Here is a 20,245-nt window from a genome sequence, read left to right as displayed (position 1 = left end):
GGATGTTATAGAGGTTAATCACATGTGAAGTCATTTAAAACTTTTAATTGAGTATACACGAAATGGATCTAAAATTTGATATCTTTGTGGCTGGAGTTGATGGCTGTTGTCCAAGTTTCAGATAATGATTCTTAGCACTGCATTTCCACTTCAGTAGAAGAATGTCAGCAAGCATGTTTGGAAAGCTTAAAAAATGTGAAAGTTTTCATATCTTGTGATTTTTAAACCCTATTTTCCTCTACTGCCTTTAGAGGGAGAACTGGAAGAAGAGTGGCTTAAGGAGGCTGGTTTGTCCAATCTCTTCGGAGAGTCTGCTGGAGATTCCCAAGAAAGCATGGTGTTTTTGTCAACACTGACCCGGACCCAAGCAGCTGCTGTTCAGAAACGAGTAGAGACAGTCTCCCAGACCTTGAGGAAAAAAAACAAACAGTACCAGATTCCTGACGTCAGAGACATATTTGCTCAACAGAGAGAGTCAAAAGAAAAAGTAGGTGGTTTTTTTTGTTGTTGTTGTTTTTTATGTTAAAGCAAAGGAATAAATGCTTTGAACAGGTTAGACCAATCCAGTTTAATTCAGATAATTAAAAACTTAATGAGCACTCGTATACCAGGCACTAAAGCTCCGTGCTGGCAGGGATCGAGAGAGACCTAGTCCCTGGGTCTCCTAGAAGTTACACTGTTGGGGCAGAAAATTAAACAAGTTAAAATTCAGTGTGATAATACTTGTGTTAGTCGTCCTGACTACTGACTGTTACTTACAGAAAAGTAGGAGGTAAGGGATTCTTCCTTAGTTATTAACTCCTATTTGAATATTTGCCTTTCCTGAGACTTATTTAGGGATGAACTGAAGTATGTGTGCATGTGTATGTGTGTGTGTGGGGGGGGGGTTGGTGAGGGAGCTAACTGCAGTATAATTAGAAAGCAGGAACCCTAAAATGTGAAATAACTTCCCCTTTGTGTCGAGTCCTTAACACAGTGCCAGCATGTAGAAGATTTGAGTAAATATTTGTCAAGATGATTAATTTATAATGGAAGCTGTTGGAATCGGTGGGGAGACTGTGGGGCTGATGGATGAAGAGATAACAGGGCAGGCATGGTGAAAGTGAGAGACCTCAGTTGCTTAGAACAACCCCTTGGTGGGCTGTTTTGTACTCGTCTATGAGGATGCAAGGAGCTTACACAACATGTAAATTAATATCATCTCTTCCTTTATCAGGAAAATCTTGCTTCTAAAAAAAAAAGTTAGCTGAATTAAATGGTATTCTTAGGGTTAAGTTGGATTTACATTCTGGATTATTCTCAGGTGTACTGAATAGTCCTGGCCTGGAAGACCCAGGAGGGTTTTTGAATGAGAACAAACAAAAGGGATCTTGAACGGTGACGATAGCAGCGCTAATTCCTGCCACCACAACTGAACACTTACTGTGCTAACTGCTTTGTTTGCTTACTTCATTTAATCCTTACAGCTGTCCTGCGAGGGAGGTATTACCATCTCCAGTCTACGGCTGAGGCTCATAGATTTTAAGTAACTTGCTCAATGTCCCGTAGATAGAAAACCCAAATCTGTGTGACTTTGAAGTAGGCTCCTTTAACCATTGCGTGTCCTGTTGTATTTGGGTTTCCCTATATGATTCTGATATTAAGTTATCTGAACAGGATATCCTATTTATACTACAAATGAAGGGTACCAAAAATCATATGATTCTTAAAAAAGAAAAATGCCTTGTATTTAAAGTATCTTTCTGCCATGTAGAGGTTTTCTTTCTGTAAACATTTTATTCTTCCGAGAAATCCTTAATGGCTTCAGATTGCTACTCTGTTTGCATGGGCAATTTTGGATCAACTCCAGTCTATTTGATAGGAGTTTTGGGGTCGCTGGATGGCTCGAGGCAGGTCTCTTGCTGCTGTGAGGCAGTTAAACACTTGCATACCACCCAGTGGTTATTTGGGACAGTCACTAGGGTTGAAGGACTGGACTAGGTTTCCAGATGTAGGAAAATGAATGGTAAGGAAATAGAGTATTATGACATTTCCTTCCCAATTAAAGAACCCTCCCTAAGGGAGTTAAGAGGAAGTAAAGAGGGGGAAGGGGAGAGAACTGAGTCTAAGTAAAATGTCTGCTGTGGGATTCCCGCCAGTCTCCAAGAGGATGTTGCTACTCACGGCTAGTAGCAGCAGTTTTCAGCAAATTCTCGGTAATATCTAAGCCACATGGTTTGATTCCTAGGTAATGGGCGGATTGTATCATCTGATGGCACCATTAAGAGAGAAACAGCACAAGTAAATTAAAATCATGTTAATTTGTGTATGCTGCATGCCTTTAATCAGAACACTGCCACCCATTAGAAATATGTCTCCCATTCCTCAAGGAAACGGGCCAAACATCTTCACTTGCAGTTCTTCTGTTCTCAAAGAAGTACATATTTGGCTCTTCCATTTTAAAATGCTTCCTCATGAAGCCCTTGCTGACATGAGGAAATATTATACAGAAATGAATACTGTCGGCACTGGTATCTTCACTTGCTAAGGAAAACAGTTCTGACCACATGCTCCAAAATACGTGTTCGTATGGAAGATTAGCTCTGCTCACTGTGTTCATTGTGAACACAGCCCTGTGGAGGGCTGGCCTTCCGCAGGCTTGTGGGCAGAGAGAGGAGGACGGTATTTGCTCTGTCTTGAGGGGAGCTGAAGTAGCATCACGACCCTCATGCCACTTTTGTGATTGAGTAGTCACTATACACTGTCCTCTATGAGCTGCACCAGTGGGCTCATGCTTTTCTAGACTCTTCATAGGCTGCCGGTGAAGGGGAGAGTCCTTCCTGGTCAACGGCATGACGTGAAATGAAGGCTTTTGTCATCCTTTCAAACGCTTCATTTGACTGGAGATGAAAATCCAGTAGAGTGATTATTTAAAAAATAATTCTTTCAAACTCATCTCTGTGTATGATTGAACTAGACTGCCCTTCCTGATTCCTGAATTCCTTCTGAAGACTTAACTTGGAAGGAGGAAGTATTACCTGGCCTATTCCTGGTGAGGGGAGCCAGCCATGTTCTCCTGTGTCTATAAACCCTTGGAGGTCTACAGTTTTATTTTCAGGTGTCACTGCCCGAACCCCTTCAAAAAAGAGTTTCTTTGACTATCTGAGCTCATATTACCTGCTTGGTAATTTAGTTTTAATTTAGTTCACATTTATTACTGGCTTTTTTTTTTTTAATTTGAAGAATTTTGATTTTATTTCCTACATGTCAACTTGTAATTTTGTTTTATAACAGCATTATCAAAATATAATCCAAATACCATCTAATTCACCCATTTAAAATCTATAGTTCAGCAATTTTTGGTATATTCAGATTTATAACCATCACCTCAGTCAGTTTTAGCACTTTTTCATTATTCCCCAAAGAAACCCTTTAGCAGTCATTCCTGTATTCTCCTCCTCACCCCTAAGCAACCACAAGTCTACTTTGTATCCCTATCTCAGTAGCTTATCCTGGACATTCTGTAGATAAGGAATCCTGTCTTGTGATTGGTTCCTTTTACTTAGTCTAGTGTTTTCAAGGTTCATCCACATTACAGTTTGTATCAGTACTTCAGTTCTTTTTATTGCTGAATAATATTTCATTGTATGGATAGACCACAGTTTCTTTATCTACTCTGTTACTAGATATTACCAGTTTTTTTAAGTTTGTCGTTACCACTCAACTAAATAGTGGTGTGCTTGATGGCAAGGACATTTTTTTTTTAAAGACTTATTTATTAGAGTGTGGGGAGAGGGGTGGAGGGAGAGTGAGAATCCCCAATGAGCACAGAGTCTGACAGCCTGAGGTTGGGCTCGACCCCAGGACCCTGAGATATGATGTGAGCTGAAATCAAGAGTCAGCCAGTTAACCCACTGAGCCACTCAGACACACCAATGGCAAAGACTCTTAGTGTTTTTCATGTTCCTTACAGGGATTAGTATTGTGTCTTTACAAATTGGGGGCAACCTAATATTTGTTGGATGATTGCTTATTGATTATAAATACAGTACTTTTTTTTTTTTTCCTGTGGTGGTTACAATTCTGAGTGTGTTTCTTGTACTCTGAAGGTTGGTAATGGAATTATGTACAATACCATTTCTCTGGTTGTGAGTTGGAGATGACTCACTGGCCCACTTTCTATCTTTAGGTTCCAGAAGGCATCGACTCACAGTCAGTCAGAACAAATGAAAATAAATATCAAGGAAAAGATGGTATGTTGGACCTGTTCTCTTGTATTTTCCTGTTTATTAGCATAACAAGCAGATACAACCTTTTAAAACATTCACCTTCGATTCTAGGAAGCAAATTTTATTAAAATGCTAATAGAGTTCCCAAGTAGATAATTACATAAGGCTGGAAATATAGTGGGCCTTTGATTTTTTTTTAAAATGTTTGTGCATCTCTGTATAAACATCTCTATGCATAATTAGTTTTCCCAACTGTTTACCATGTGCCAGGTACTTTGTGAAGATGTTTATTTTACCTAATATAATTTACTCAAGAACTCCACATAGTAGATACTGTTCTGAACCCATTTTACAGATGAGGATATGGAGGTTTAGAGATATTAAGTGCCCTTCCCAAGGCCATACAGCTACGGAGTGGAGCCAAAGAATTTGGAGTTTCATTCTGAAATCGTTAAGTTCTTAATTCATAAGTGGATTCCTTTTTAGAAAGTTTATAAAAACTTAAAAAATAATTTTGGGAGCAATTCCTTATCATTCTTATCGTACTTTTTCTCTTCTATACCTTTTATTTCTGAAACAAATTAGAAATTCATGCATGGGTGAAAACAAGTATTAAGACTTCATTAGCACTTAATCAAGAAAGAATTTGTAGCTTTCTCCCTTATTTGCAAAAAGAAAAAACTATTCCAAATGAAGCTTAAAAATTTAATCTGTACTGTGTTATTTAAAAACTGTTAACAGAGGAGGTCTGTGATTGCCAGATGCTGGCTCGGGGACTTGTCCTTTTGTTTTGTTTATGATCTTCAGACCTGCCACCTGGAGTGCCCACGCCATTCATAGTGTTGTATTGGGATTAGAGGTAGTAGGGGAGGAGTGTCAGGCAGGTAGTAGGGGAGGACTGGGAAGTGTTTCCTGCCTTCTCCTCACAATCGGGTTAGTCCAAGATTACATGGGATGTCTTGGAGTCTTGTAACATCAATATCTCTATTTTTCCTACCATGCTTTTCTCAGAACTTCTCTCCTGTACCCTTGCCTTTAGAAATAAGTAAATAATTGCGTTTATGTGTATGGACGCAGACATGGCTATGTGTTTCTGTCTTTAAAAGCACTTGCTATTATGTGGAGGTTTCTTTAGTTGTATGTATTATATATATATATACACATGCAAATATATATCTATAATACATATTATAGATATTATATATACGTATATATTACATTTCTATCAGAATGAAATTGCTGGGTGTTTCCCCAGGTCTGTGAGCCAGCAAACCCTGAAGTGGCAAGCCAGCTAGAAGGGTCAGTGCTGGCCTGCTGGAAGCTAGGTAATTGAGAGAGACGCACGACCTTTGTGTGCCAATGGCAGTATGCTTTGGGGAAGGGTGCCTGGCAATTGGTAAATGAATACTGGGGAAAGCATTGTCCTTTTTTGATGTTTCCCTCTTTTGGGCAAGGTGGGGATGTAGGCTCTATACCCCAAAATTCTGGAAGGCAGGTTCATTATAGGAGTACTTTGAAGTGTCGCTTGCAGCCACTGAGGAGAACATGACAAACTTGCTTGATTTACATCTGCTTTAGCCAGAGTGCTATGAGGCAGGCATAGAGTCTCCGATCAGAATCATAAGAGATCTGAGTCACTGAGGTTTTACCACTTCACCTGTTGTAGGCCATAGTCTTTCCATGGTCAGCAAAATAGCCAGGGCCATGTACACAGTGAAAGGTTCAGAACGAAGGACATGGAAACACATTGTCTGGAGTTCAAAAGTGGAGCTCTTTGTATTTGAAATCGGAAGGTGTGGGTGACCTTGTCCATTTTAAATGTTTTCCTACACTTGGGTTTTTATATATGTTCAATGAAAGAGATTGATTCTAAATGAAAAAGTCACAGAAGTCTTAATGTTGAAAGGGTTGTCCCATTTCAAATTAATTAATTGGCTATGTACTATTCTTTTCATTAAATTATAAAACTCTATACAAATGGCCCACCATTTTTATACATACACTTAGAAACATTAATAATGCCCAAATAATTTTTCAAATTTTCATCTTAGTATGTATATTTACTTATTTTCTCTTGATTTCAGTGAAAGAGGGGTAATTCTTTTTAAAAATAAAGGCACTAAAAAAATAAAATAAAAATAAAGGCACTTTGGAATATTTTGAACAGTTGAAAAACTCTAAGGAGTTGTGCAAAATATTTATAACCCAGGGTTATTGTTCACTTCAAAACCAAAGGAGAATAAAGAAATTATACTATTTACACTTTAGGACTTTAAGAATCGAAATGTTTATGTCAGAATTCTCTGTTAACTTTTCTCTATGAGAGTAGATCATTGATTCATAAATATTTTTATTAGTCAATTCACCATCTGTTTCTTGCAGCAGTGCCTACAAACGAAACTATTTTTCCTACTGTCTACCTTTACTTGATCTACCATTTGAACTCAGGCTTTTATACTCCAGGTTTTTTGATTTTTGTTTTAAATTTTTGCCACAGTTGGGAGGAAATTCATATATTGTAAATATATTTTACCTTAATTATAATTTCTCTACTCAGCTTTGAAATTAGCACAGGGCATTTCTTTTTTTTTTTTTTTTTTTTAACAGGGTTACAGGTCTGTGATTCATCAGTCTTCTATGATATCCAGTCCTCATTACAGCACATACCATCCCCAGTGTCCATCACCCAGTTACCCACCCCTCTACCCCTCCCCTCCAGCAACCAACACAGGATATTTTCTATGTGGAGCAGTGGTGATATGGCAGTATTGAGGGAGAAAAAAGAGTAGTTTTAAAATTCTTGTCCATAGGGGCGCCTGGGTGGCTCAGTGGGTTAAGCCGCTGCCTTCGGCTCAGGTCATGATCTCAGGGTCCTGGGATCGAGTCCCGCATCGGGCTCTCTGCTCAGCGGGGAGCCTGCTTCCCTCTCTCTCTCTCTGCCTGCCTCTCCGTCTACTTTTGATCTCTCTCTGTCAAATAAATAAATAAAATCTTTAAAAAAAAAATTCTTGTCCATAAACACACTACTTCTGGAAAGGTAGTTTCTAATTTAAGGAAATGGCTAATCATTTTTTTCCCCCTCTCAGACTGGTTTCCTAGGAAACCGACATACATATTCACAGTAAAACATACAGCAGTGGAAGCTGGTGGAGAAGGAAAACTAAAATTGTGCTTTGACATTTAAGTTAATACTTTAAAAATTAATTATAAAATGGTTTAGTTATTCTAATTAAAAGAAATGTCACAGCCTACTGGAATAGCAACATAAATAATATACAAATGTGCCAAAGATGGCAGCAGTCGGTAACTACCATCAAGGAGCATCACATTTATTCTTATTTTTGGAATTGGCATTGGTTTGTGTTTACTTACTCTTAACTGGGAGATGCTACCAGGCCACTGAAGTAGTCTGCAGGGCCCAGTGCAAACTGAAAATGTGGGACTTCTTGCTCAGATTCCAAGGTGGCAACAGCAGAGTGTTAAACCCAGGAGGGTTGAGGCCTGAGACTGCACAAGTCACATGCCCAGAAGCCTGCCCTGCTTATCAAACAGAATTAATGAGGCTAGAGTAATGTTTATTCCTAATTTTCTATTGGGTGAAACAGAAACATATTTTTAAAATTTAAATGAGTATAAACAGATTTTTCTGAAGGAAGCAGTGTTAATCTCTCTCACACACACACACACACACACACACACACACACACACACATAATGGCATGCCTTTATTGAATTTTTAAATTACCTTCTAGCGCCTTGCTGTGTTAGTGTAGAAGTGTGTAAATGCACTATGTAAGTTTATTTTGTAATTCAGAGCTGCTCAACATGAATTAAAAGTCTTCAATGAGAAAAAAAAAAAAAAGTAATCCTGTCATTCGTTCCAAGGTTTTTCTAATGTGAGTTATGTTTAAACCAAAAACCTATTAACAAATTGTGTCCATTAGAACTATTTTCTCCAAAGCTCTAAAGCTAATGTTTTGGGCAACAAGGATTTCCAGTGTTAATTCTTTCCTAGAAGATTAACAACAGACAAAAAATGTTGAACTTATGGGGCACCTGGGTGGCTCAGTGGGTTAAAGCCTCTGCCTTTGGCTCAGGTCATGGTCCCAGGGTCCTGGGATCGAGCCCCACATCGGGCTCTGTGCTCAGCAGGGAGCCTGCTTCCTCCTCTCTCTCTCTGCCTGCCTCTCTGCCTACTTGTGATCTCTATCTGTCAAATAAATAAATAAAAATCTTTAAAAAAAAAGTTGAACTTATTATATACCCTTGAAATGTTGTTGTAAATATCCAGAATTTATTTGACTAGGTTTATAGTTGTGAGAACCTCAATAGTCTTTGATATAATTGGGTACAAAACCTATTGGTTCCTGTACCAGGTACTTCCAGACCCGACTCCCTCTGTGGCAAGTGTTTGGCGCTAACTCTTATTTTGGAATTCTTCCTCTGATAGGTAAATTACATTCCAGAAAAGAAACACCAGGTGTGGAAGAAGTCTATTCCAGTAATGTATTTCCCTGTGAGAAAATGAAATGGTGTATCACTAGTTCTAAGAGAGAGTAAAACTAACTTCTTTGAACTCCCCTCCCCCCACCTTTTTTTTTTTTTTTTGCTTTTGCTTTTAATCTCCCATTGTAAAATAAAACAACAATTAAGTCTACTAAATTTTTGTGAGGCTTCTCATTCAGAGTTTGAGATCATCTACCGATGTTGGACTTCGATCCAGTCTAAGCACTTTGACCTCACAGACAGATTCCATAATTGAACTATGGCTTCTCGTCTCCACCTTCCCTTCTATACCCTCCATCCACCATTGGTAGGATTTTTGGAGTAAATGTTTGTCTTTAAAATAACCATTAATTATTGACCATAGTAAATAATATTTTCCCCAAAGGTTTTTATGTAGTTGATTTAAAGAAGTAAAGAAGTAAAAAAAGAAATAAAGAAAATATATTAATTGAACCTTTTTGTTTTTGTTTTTTGTTTTTTGTTTTCCCAGACCAGGCATCTAGCCTAGTTGTGGGTGGAAAAGAGCTGATTCCCCTGGTTCCTGAAGAGGCACCTGCCTCTGAAACCAATATCAACCTGGATGTATCGTTTGCAGAGCAAGCCGTCAATCAGAAAGAGAGCTCCAAGGAGAAGGCCCAGAAGAGCAAAGACTGTGATGCTCCGTTATCTGTACGTAGTACACTATTCAGATTTCACTCATCAGCTTTTTATTTTGGAAATTTCAGATCCACAAAGAAGCTGGAAGAAGAGTACAGCAGACACCCCTGCAGGGGTCACGTAGACCCATTTAACAATGAATATTTTACAACCTTTTGCTTTTCTCCTTCTGCATCTGTCTGTTTATATGTTGTTTTATCAGCTACGTACTCACTTTTTTTTTTTTAAGACTGATTGATTTATTAGAGTGTGGGAGGGAAGGCAGAGGGAGAGGGAGGAGAGAGAAACTCAAGCAGATTCCCTGCTGAGCTCAGAGCCGCGGGTGGGGCTCCATTTCCCAGTCCTGAAATCATGACAGCTGAAACCAAAAGTTGGGTGCTCAACCAACTGAGTCACCCAGGCACCACTCACTTTTTTTTTTTTTTTTTTTTTTTTTTTTTTAAGTAAGCCTTATGCCCAATGTGGGGTTTGAACTCATGACCTGCTAGAGTCCCATGGTCTACCCACTGAGCCAGCCAGGCATGCCCTCCCAACTTTTTCTATTATTATTTTTTTTAAGCTTAGTAAAGACATATGAACATTGCTATAATACTTAAGAAATTGAACACCAAAACAATAATTATATTTTACATATGGTCTATTAAAATGTTCCCAATTACCACAATATTGTCGTGGATAGCTTCCATCTTCTCCAACCCCATCTGGAATTCAAATTGGGGTCTGATGTTGCATTTGAGTTCGTATCTTTCTGGTTTCCTTGAATTTAGATCACATCCCCTGCTTTTTCTTTAATATTTTGAAGGGTGGAGATCAAATTTCTGACTTTGTTCCTCATGACTGGATTCAAACTACACATTTTTGGCCAAACTACTGCATAGATAAGGTTGATGGCTGACTGCATCATCAGAAGAGGGTCATGCAGTCACACGGTCCCTTTATTGGTGATGGAAATTTGACCTCTCGGTTAGGGAGATGTTCACCAGATATCCCTGTTACAAAGATAACTTTGCCTCTGTGCAGTTAATACTGATTTGTGATCCGTAGGACTGGGCGGATATTCTAATCGTCAGTAACAACCCATTGCTCACTAGTGTCACTGTACATTTGTGATCCTTGCCTGAAATAGTAATTAAACTCATGTTTGAGAAATGGTGACTAATTTTCTTATTCCTTCTGTTTTGAGTGGTTGGCAATCTTCTGTAATTGTTGATTGCCCTTCCTTTTCTCTTTTTGTTTTTGAATATCACTGTGGACGGAGGGCTACCTTTTTCAGTGTTTTATAAATCATTATTGTTTTTCTTTAAAATTTGTCTAAATTTAACCCGTGGGAGCCCTTCAGGCTGGTTCCGGTATCATTTTAACATGCCTTCATTCTTTTACTTCTTTGCTTTCTTGTATAAGAAACATCTTGTATAAGATGTTCCCAGGCTCACTTTGTACTTTTCTTCTCTCTGACTTGAGGGAATCCACTTCTTCAAGGAGCCCTGGTTTCTTTTAGTAGCAGATAGTATTTAGAAACCAAGCTCTGTGTACTGAGTGTTCTTGTTACTACAAAACATGTCTTACATTTTTAAAAAATACATGTATTTAGGGGTGCTTGGGGTGGCTCAGTTGTTGGGCTTCTGCCTTCGACTCAGGTCATGATCCCAGGGTTCTGGGATGGAGCCCCGCATTGGGCTCCCTGCTCAGTGGGAGTCCACTCTCCCTGCTTGTATTCCTGCTCTCCTTGTATTTCTGTCAAATAAATAAATAAAGTCTTCTAAAAAATTCCATGTATTTATTTTGTAGAAATTCACACCCTGCAAAAACAAAACAAAATTGTGTAATGAACTTTCCAGGACTTTCCCACTTGCCCCAATATTCATTAATCCATGGCTAGTCCTCACCTCTCCGTACCCCCAAACAGTGCTCCATTCTGTGTTATTTTGAAACACATCTCTGAATTATGTATTGTCATCTATAAATACTTCAGTATGTAGTTCTGAAAGAGGGGTTTTTAAAAATATGCCCAGATTCCCCTTACTGTACCTAAAAAATGCTAACAAATCTTAACTTTCAGTATCCAGTCAGTGTTTAAATTTCAAATTGTATCACAAATTTCATTTTTTTTTCAGATTTGTTTGAATCCAGATCCAAATAAGGTTTATGCATTGCAGTTGGTTGATATGTCTTTTGAGACTTTCAATCTCTCCCTCCTTCCCTCTCTCTCTCCATCTGTTACTCTCCCTCTTTGTCCCTCAAAATTTATTTGTTGAAGAAACCTGATTATTGAGTTGTAGAGAATCTTCCCCTATAATTCCTCACGTTCTTCTGTTTCTTTTACATTGTTTGACTATAGATTTATCAGGTTCAGTGTGTTTTCTTTCTTTCTTTTTAATCAGGATTACTTCATATGTGATCATGTATCAAGAGACACAGAATATCTGATCATCTTTCTCTTTTTGTGAAATTAGCAGCCACTGCTAATTAATGCTTGATCCATTCATTTATTAATGTTGACAAGATGATGTTTTCATTTCTTCTTTTATTCATTTATTAACTTGAATACTTCTTTTAAGAAAAAGTTTCTCAAAACTGTGTTTATTTTTCAGTGTTAATTGTTTTGGTTCCTTAGCGTCTTTCGCTAGTGAACAGTTAGTATTGTTGTATTTTAATTTTCTTGCAAAAATAGAATTTAGCTCATAGATGTAGCCCTATTTGATGTGACCCTAGACACAATTTCCCATGTGTATCTGCTACAATTTCTGCTCTAGATCTAGAATCATCTGTCTCTCCAAGAGACCGTGGTCCCATTTAGTAAAAGCATACTTTTGTAACTATGATCAGGAATCTAGGACTGTTCCTTTTCCATTGGTTGGTCATTGCTGAAAGCCTTTCCTGAGGCAAGAAGTACATCTGTATGTTCTTTCTTCCATGCTGAGAATAGTCATTCTCCGGATACCCCAGGTGATATAATTAGAACACATGTAATTACTTGTGTGTTATATCCTCAGTTAATGCCCAGTATTCTCCAAATAACAATACTACCCCTGCTATCAACAGTATCCTTACTAGAAAAACAGCTTAAACTTGTTTTTCTTTTCATCAGTTGTTTGTGTCCTTGAGATATATCCCAAAAGGACTGTAAGAATAAAATTACTGTGCTTGAGCTTGCATAGGATAGTTCTTCTCCATATGGTTAAGCTACCAACTGAATACTGGGTTGGCTTAATGGTTTCATTTTATTTTCAATTTTTAGGTATTGCTTTTTTTTTTTTTTTAAAGATTTTATTTATTTATTTGACAGCGAGAAATCACAAGTAAGCAGAGAGGCAGGCAGAGAGAGAGGAGGAAGCAGGCTCCCTGCTGAGCAGAAAGCCCGATGTGGGGCTCGAACCCAGGACCTGGGATCATGACCTGAGCCGAAGGCAGCGGCTTAACCCACTGAGCCACCCAGGCGCCCCACTTTTTTGAAATTCAATTTTGTTTGTAAACATGTAAAATATTTTTGTGGTTCAGAAGTCAGATTTAAAACCAAGATGTATTAAACGTCTGGCTTCTGTCTTTGAGCACTCACTCTCTGTTCTCTCCCTCCCCTCACAGGTAAATTTACCTTCTAGGTAAACTCCTTTCCATTTGAATCTTATGGTTTATCCTTCCATTCTTAGATAAATGGTAGCCCACTATACATACTTTTCTCAACCTAGAATTTTATTTTTTGACTTAGTATATTCTGGAGATCACTCCATAGTAATATATAGAACTATTTCTCATTCTTTTTTATAGATACGTCATACTCCATTGTGAAGATGCATCAAAATTTATTAAACCATTTCTCTAATGGTAGACATCTAGGTTGTTTCCAAGTTTTACCATATATTATTAGCAATCTATTAATATACCTAATGGGAAAAGTAAAGGAATACATACCATTTGACTTGAAGAGATGACCTACAGTCCCAGACTCTCAGAATAGTGACAGTCTGTATCTCAACAGATGGAAGGGGTTGTAAGGAAAGGACAGGAGAGTCTAATTAAAAAAAAAAAAATGAAGACTTTATTGACTTTTAAGTTGTTAATTCAAAAGTGGAATGAAGTATAAGTTCATATCTATTTCAGAGACTTAAGACTTACTCTCTTATTTCATTCTCTGCTTAACATTTATGCTGACCTCTCTTCTAGACTTTATTCATGTTGTACCCCAAGCTTGAAATGACCTTACCATTTTTACCTCTCTGTTGTTCTCTGTTTACCAAGGAATCTTACCCCATCTTTTGGGGTCTCGTTCAGTATCTAAGTTTATTATTAGGTTTTCCCTGGCTGTGAATTTACATCACATACAATATATATTATAATACTTTAAGCTGTTAGGATGCCATGCTTTCGATAATTATTGTCCATGTATTCTTGTATTTATTTCTGCATATATGCATCTGTTCATCTATACAACCATTTATCCATATGTCTTCTGGAAGGCATGGGCGTGTAAGCTTTTCACAAGTCCTCAGCATGGTTGATGGAATGAATATTTATATTCATCGCTCTGAGGCAGGTGTCTAAGCGGATAAACCTTAAATTCCATTTCTACTCTATGCTCCCCTGCTTCTGTAAATAAGCAGTAAGCTTTATGAAATACATTGTTCTCTGTTGACTTCATTTTTTCATTCATTTCCTTTTTTCTTACAGCATCGGGTAGTTTTTGTTAATTCTTTACGATCTCTCACTGCAGATTCAAATTTCTCTTAAATGTGGAGCTCAGGTTTCATAACCTTTAATGGGCTTCAGTTTGAAACCATAGCCACTACTTACTGTGTTTTTGTACCCACTGTATCTCAGAAAATATGCTCTGTATTTATTTATCAAATGATCCCTATGAGGTAGATATTTCAATTCCTATTTCTCATACAGGGAAATAGGTTAGGCTCTATATGGGATGCTAAGGCTTGGCTTAGGTGACTCAGGTGACTCAGCTTTTGGATCTGGAGTTTTTTCTGGAAGACCATGTTGACTCCACTTAATGTGCCCTGAAGGCATAAATGAATTTAATTTAGGTGTGAGATTAGTGACTCTGTATTGATGCTGCTGACAACTTGCTCAGGATAGCTTGAGATATTATATAAATAAGATTCTGCATTGTTGGGTCCATCATATACAAGAGAAATTTAATAATACTCTTTCATCCTGCTTTGGAGACTGAACATTAAGGGTTTAATGCAGAAATTTTTAAGATCATAGTTTTAAAATAACTGGTTAAGTCTATATCCTAGATGCACACCTATATTTAATTCTTAAGTCTTCATTTAGTATCTTTTGGATTCTTACTGAATTATATTTAATTCAAATAAATTCTTGTTCTATAATGACTTTGGTTTTCTGGTAACACCGTTTCATGGATACTAAAGGCCAAAAACTAGGCATGCGGACCCATGTTGGCAGTTTGCTAGAGAACAGAACACCTCTGGAGGAAGCTGAAGGACAGTGGAAGAGGTGTTGTTTCAGGATTGAATGAAGACACTGAAAATCGATAGCAAATACACAGTTGTACACAATACCAAAATAGATGTTTAGGCTATGGTCCTGAGTTGTCAAGAAAAGATTAAACTATGGCTCTTTGCTCTCCATTTAAAAAAAAAAAAAATGCAAGAAATATAAAAAGGTAAATTCAAAAGTTCATTTGTCTAGAAAAGTATTCATCCTCTGGAAATAACAATGAATGAAATACTGTCAAAAAATCATGTTTTACACGTAGAAAAATCTTAGGTAAGAAATGCATTTTCTAGCAGATCAGAAAAAAAAAAGTCATCTGTGGAAATTGATCAGGTGAGAATAGATTCTCTTGCTTTCCAAGTTGAGGCTAGAAGTGATTTAACATATTAAAGTCAAGTCCATCAGGGTCCATCACTACTGATGAAGTACCTAAGGGGCCCTTTGTATTGTGAGATCCACAAAAGAGGGGTGCAGTCTGAGAGAGCTACCTGATTAATTTATGGTAACACATGGGAACTGATGACCTTATAATTTCTGAAAAATTTTATTCCACTTCGTTCTTGAAGCACATTTTTCAAAAGGCAAAGAACCTTTCTTTTGCTGAAATTGCATTGCCTTCTCTTAGCCAATGAACTGAACCATCTAGTCTATTAACTAAACAAAAATGACAGGAAACTTCATAAATATTTAAAAGCTGCTGCTATGAATTAAACATTGGGATAAAGAACTAACTCCTTTCATTAAAGCACAATGTTAAATAAATAAATAAATAAAGCTCATGACATAGATGGCTAGGGAAATCAAATGTTTGAACTAATAATATTTTACGTTTCTCTAAACATTTACCTTGGCTAATGCTTTAAAGAATTATATTACATGTTTGGCTTATGAGATCAATAGCAACTGATTTTAATGAAACATTTAGAACTTAAAAAAAAAAGTTGGTAAATAAGATTGGTTCAGCCATTTAGAAAACAATGTGATGGGCAGAACTCGGGGGCCAGACCTGAAGAAAATGTGAAAGGTCTTGTGTGATTTTGAACGCGAGGCTCAGTGGGGAACCATCCAGCCAGTGGCTCCATACCTCACTGAGCTTGATTCTGTGCTTTCCTCCCTGTAGGGTGTGTGTCTTTGCTCACTGAGTAGCCTGGGACAAACACCTGCAGTGCACCAGGCCTGTGGTCCAGTAGGGCTACGGAAATGATTAAGACCTGGCTCTTCTCTTTGAGGGGCTCCTGTTCCTCTGTCACTACTGACCAATCCAGATTCCTCCCTGTGTGCTGTGGTGGATAGAGAAAATGGAGCAGAGCTGAATGGTTATTGCTGAATTTAGCATCTAGAATATCTGAATTTGCATCCTTATTTTGTCACTGGCTGTGTGGCCATATTTAGTCTATTAGTAAGTCTCAATTCCCCACTGAGAATGTGCTATAATAATTCTCATCTGTGGGGACTTTTGCAGGATATGACAAAAGACCATTTATCAAATAAGAGTATTATTAACCTTGCTGTTTTTTTCCTTACCTTACAGTAATATTTAGGAGAAGAGGAAAGGCATGAGGTCTTGAAATTATTGAAAAGCTCTGTGAAAGAAAGGTAGTAGTAACACTTAACCCTTTCTGAATGGGTTCTGTTGTTATTCCCATTTTACAGGTAAAGTGGCTGAGGCGGCACAGGGGTGATGTAATTTGCCAAAGGCCACATAGCTCATAAGTGATGGAGACAGGATGGGCCACCTGCGCTCTGGCTCCATGTTCTCAACCCCATGCGCTGCCCCATTAACACACCGGAAATTCACTTAGACTAGATGTTTAATGTTTATTGCTGTTTTATTTCATATTCTCATCAGGAAAAAAACGTATTGCAAAAAGTTAAGAAAGACCTATTTTCTCCTATAGTGAACTCTTTTTGAAGCTATAGCAGATTCTATAGAAGAAGTTTCTGTAAAGAACTATGTAAAGAGGTTCTCTCTTTGAGTGGAGTTTGCTGGAAAAGATTTAGCTGCTCAGTTACCAAAAGTTGTAGGCTTTAGGAAATGCTCTAAAACAATGATATTTAAACAATTTGGTCTCAAAACCCTGTTAGCTTCTTAAAAAGCTTAAAAAGCTTTTGTTTCACCAATCAGGAAGGATGTTGGTATTGAGGGCAGTAACTACCACGGCTTCCAGCACTTTGACAAAACCCTGGATACGCAGCGTTCTGGCCAAGAATCTGATTTCCTGCTGTTGGGGCCTCTGTTGTCTCCCTGGTCTTCCAGCTCTGTGGAAGTGTTTTGTAGCTGAACCAAGAAAGAAAGCATACTCATAGTTCTATAGAAATTAGGATTTCATGAACGATTTTGAGGAGATGAGGAAGACTGCTTTCTGTGATTTTGGAATGTGAAGAATTTCTTTGGATTGAGTTCCATGGAAGTTTGTCACTGGCCTGTGTTCTTGAACTATGGAACATGAAAATGTAGACTAAGGAATTATTTCTCATGATAAGTAAACAACGGAGATAGTGGGAGTAGAGGTTTTGTTTACATCAGTTATACCTATGGGTATTTACCATATTGGAAATTGAAATTGAGAAATTAAAAAATTATTAATTCACTTCAAGTACAGTATTACAGTTAGCATAAATAACATTTTTTAATGAAAAATAGCCCTATTTTCTAAAACAAATTATTAATATGCCATGGTTTTTACATTTCAACATTCCTAGCATCTCACTTTAGTAGAAGTCAGTTGGATTCTCACATCTACGTCTGTATTCAATCTGTTGGAAAAGCACCTATCTTATACCTTTGGAAAACTCCAGTGTGCAATCATGAGAGAATGGGAGTGAAAAAGGCAAATAATGTCTTAGGATTAATTATTAATAGTTTTGACCTCATAGGCTCCTTGAAAGGGTATTATGTAACTTCTTGGTTCCCTGGATCTGACTTTGAGAAAGGCTGCTTGAAGACATATCTTTTGTACTAGATTTTAGACCAGGAAGTGTTAATCATATGGTGAAAAAAATGAGCAAAGTAAAGGGAGTAAAAGGGAACCAGTTAAACATCCTTGACCATTAAATGAGGAAGTCAAGGGTAAACCCAAAAGATATAGCCTTTAAACCCTTTTTTAATCAAACCATTAGAGAATGATCACAATTTTAGTAACCAGTAAATACAGTGGGACTGTAATTTGTATTTAATGTCTTAGCGAATTTCATGTTTTTACTTTGTGGTTTGTTTCTTTATATTTAATGTATTTAATATTAAAAGTGGCTGAATAGGTAGTAGATAATATTGGTGAAAAAAATAAATTGGCAGAAATATTGGCAAATATTGGCAGAAAACAACAAAATACCACTTTACTTGCCTGTGGTAGTAGTATCTCTAAATCTCTTTATTTAGCAGTGAAAGTAAAAATAATAGCAACCCTATAAAGATACTGGGGAAGTGCCAGGCATTAAACCCCACAACAGCCCTCTGAATTAGATGGCCTTCTTCCCCACCTTCTCCCTGTTCCCCACCATCTGTTCTGCCCTCATTCTTCTCCCCTCTGTTTATGCCCGGCTCCTTCTTCCTCACCCCACCCCTTCTGCCATTTTGTAGAAAGAGTAGTTAATCAGTTACCAGATTGTTAGTAACTGGTTGGTAGCGAGATGACTGGTAGGCATTCTGGCTTTAAAGTCCATGCTGTTACTATTCCTTCCATTCTCCCTGCCACCCCAATGCTATACAGACCTTCTGGGTTTTATGATAATGTTATAATATATATGATGTTATAAATAATCAATATTTCATATCATATTATACATATTTGTGACAGTAGCATAGGTAAAGTGTACCTTGCACATTCTAAGTACTCACTCATGGCTACTATTCCTCTTCCTCTTCCTCCTCATGGTTTCTCTTGACTCCTAATCTTCCTTTATTGTCAAAGGTCAGTAAGGAGTTCTTTTTCTCCTTCAGTTTTACTGTCTCTGTTGTGCTCTCAGCCACTGGGATTAGTATGCCTGGTCCACAGCTGGTCCCTTTGTCTGTTGGACTTCATGTACTGACTCCCCTCAGCCTTAAGGATCATCATCATGACAAGATGGCTCCTCATTTGGATTTGCCATGGCTTTCATAGTCACTACTCTGAATACAGCTTCTTTCTATAGTAACGGTTTTGTTTTCTTTCACTAAAAATGGGGTTAGACCCTAGAAACCCTTACTCTATTAATGGTACTTATTTTAGAATTTCAGATGCCCAAAAGACAAAACAGGCATCACCAGGATTGGTGACCTAGCACCCCAGGACATGAAGAAAGTTTGCCGTTTAGCCCTCATTGAGCTGACTGCCCTCTATGATGTTTTGGGTATTGAATTGAAGCAACAAAGAGCTGTGAAAATCAAAACAAAAGGTAATTTTGAAATGAAAAACCATTGGATTTACTTCAAAAGAAGCAAAGATGAACTTGGCTTCTGATCAGTATTCTTGGCAGGGGGGAATACCTACAAAATAAACCAACACTTGAATACTTCTAAAATTCAGAATTTAAAACATTGCCTTCAAAAATTTTGTAACTTGATAAACATGCACTGTTCTCTTAGACTATAAAAAATAAAGAGATAATAAAATATTTAATTACCTTGGAAGGAAATTCTGAATTAAAGATTCCTTTTTCTTTTTTTTTTTTTTTTGGATTGAGGAATCTTAAATGCACTCTCCTTTGAAAACTACATGTAAAAGATACTTTTGGTACATAAACTTCTTTATTTCCAAAATCAGATCTTGAAAAATGACTTTAAGATAGTTGATCCTAGTTCATTGCTTTTGCTTATTTATTTGATGGGAAGTACATAGAGTAGTTAGTAGCCTGTCCCTTTGCTCATTTACATTCTACTTATAACTATTTTTCAAAAACCTTCTTCAGTCTATTAAGAAAATAATGCCATTGTGGCACATAATACCACCAAATTGTACTCCTCATGGATATATGTAGTTTTTCTTTTGTAAGCAACTTGCTATACCCATTACATAAACAGACTTTATTTTTTATAATCTTACAGAAAACAGACACCTCTTATTTTTTATCCAAGGTTTTATTGGTCTAGAAATCCAGATAATTATTAATTTAACAAAGTTTAACTCTTTAGGAATCTCTGGCCTCTTATTTAACTTTTAAGTTCTCTCCTAAAGAGATACCAAGAATGAGGATTACTGAGTTGCTATGGTAACATTAATAAAGACACATATTCACCTGATTTAAGTTATAGAGGCAAAATCTCTGTAGGACTGACGTATACCTTCCCTCAAGGTCCTCTCTCCCATGCTGGGCCCCAGAAGACCTCATTCTCTGCTCAGCTCCTCTTGAGTATTATAGCTTAAGGCATGGGATGGTGAATTTCTGAGTTAAATGGTGCTTCTGATTTTCCACAAGGCCATTATGGATAA

The 20,245-nt window shown here is 37.4% G+C and overlaps 1 protein-coding gene across 2 annotated transcripts in view; it reads left to right on the top strand.

The window, feature by feature from the left end:
* Positions 1-20,245, top strand: part of ARHGAP18 (Rho GTPase activating protein 18) — a 131,689-nt gene that overhangs the window by 75,473 nt on the left and 35,971 nt on the right. For both annotated transcript variants that reach the window (XM_047732992.1, XM_047732991.1), the window contains exons 3-6: positions 252-487; positions 4,169-4,232; positions 9,205-9,383; positions 19,046-19,211. In XM_047732992.1, the coding sequence (XP_047588948.1) occupies positions 252-487; positions 4,169-4,232; positions 9,205-9,383; positions 19,046-19,211 (645 nt within the window). The remainder of the gene's footprint in view (positions 1-251; positions 488-4,168; positions 4,233-9,204; positions 9,384-19,045; positions 19,212-20,245) is intronic.

The sequence above is a fragment of the Lutra lutra genome, chromosome 6 (assembly GCF_902655055.1).
Source record: "Lutra lutra chromosome 6, mLutLut1.2, whole genome shotgun sequence".
Lineage (NCBI taxonomy): Eukaryota > Metazoa > Chordata > Mammalia > Carnivora > Mustelidae > Lutra > Lutra lutra.
This window is presented reverse-complemented; position numbering and strand designations above follow the sequence as displayed.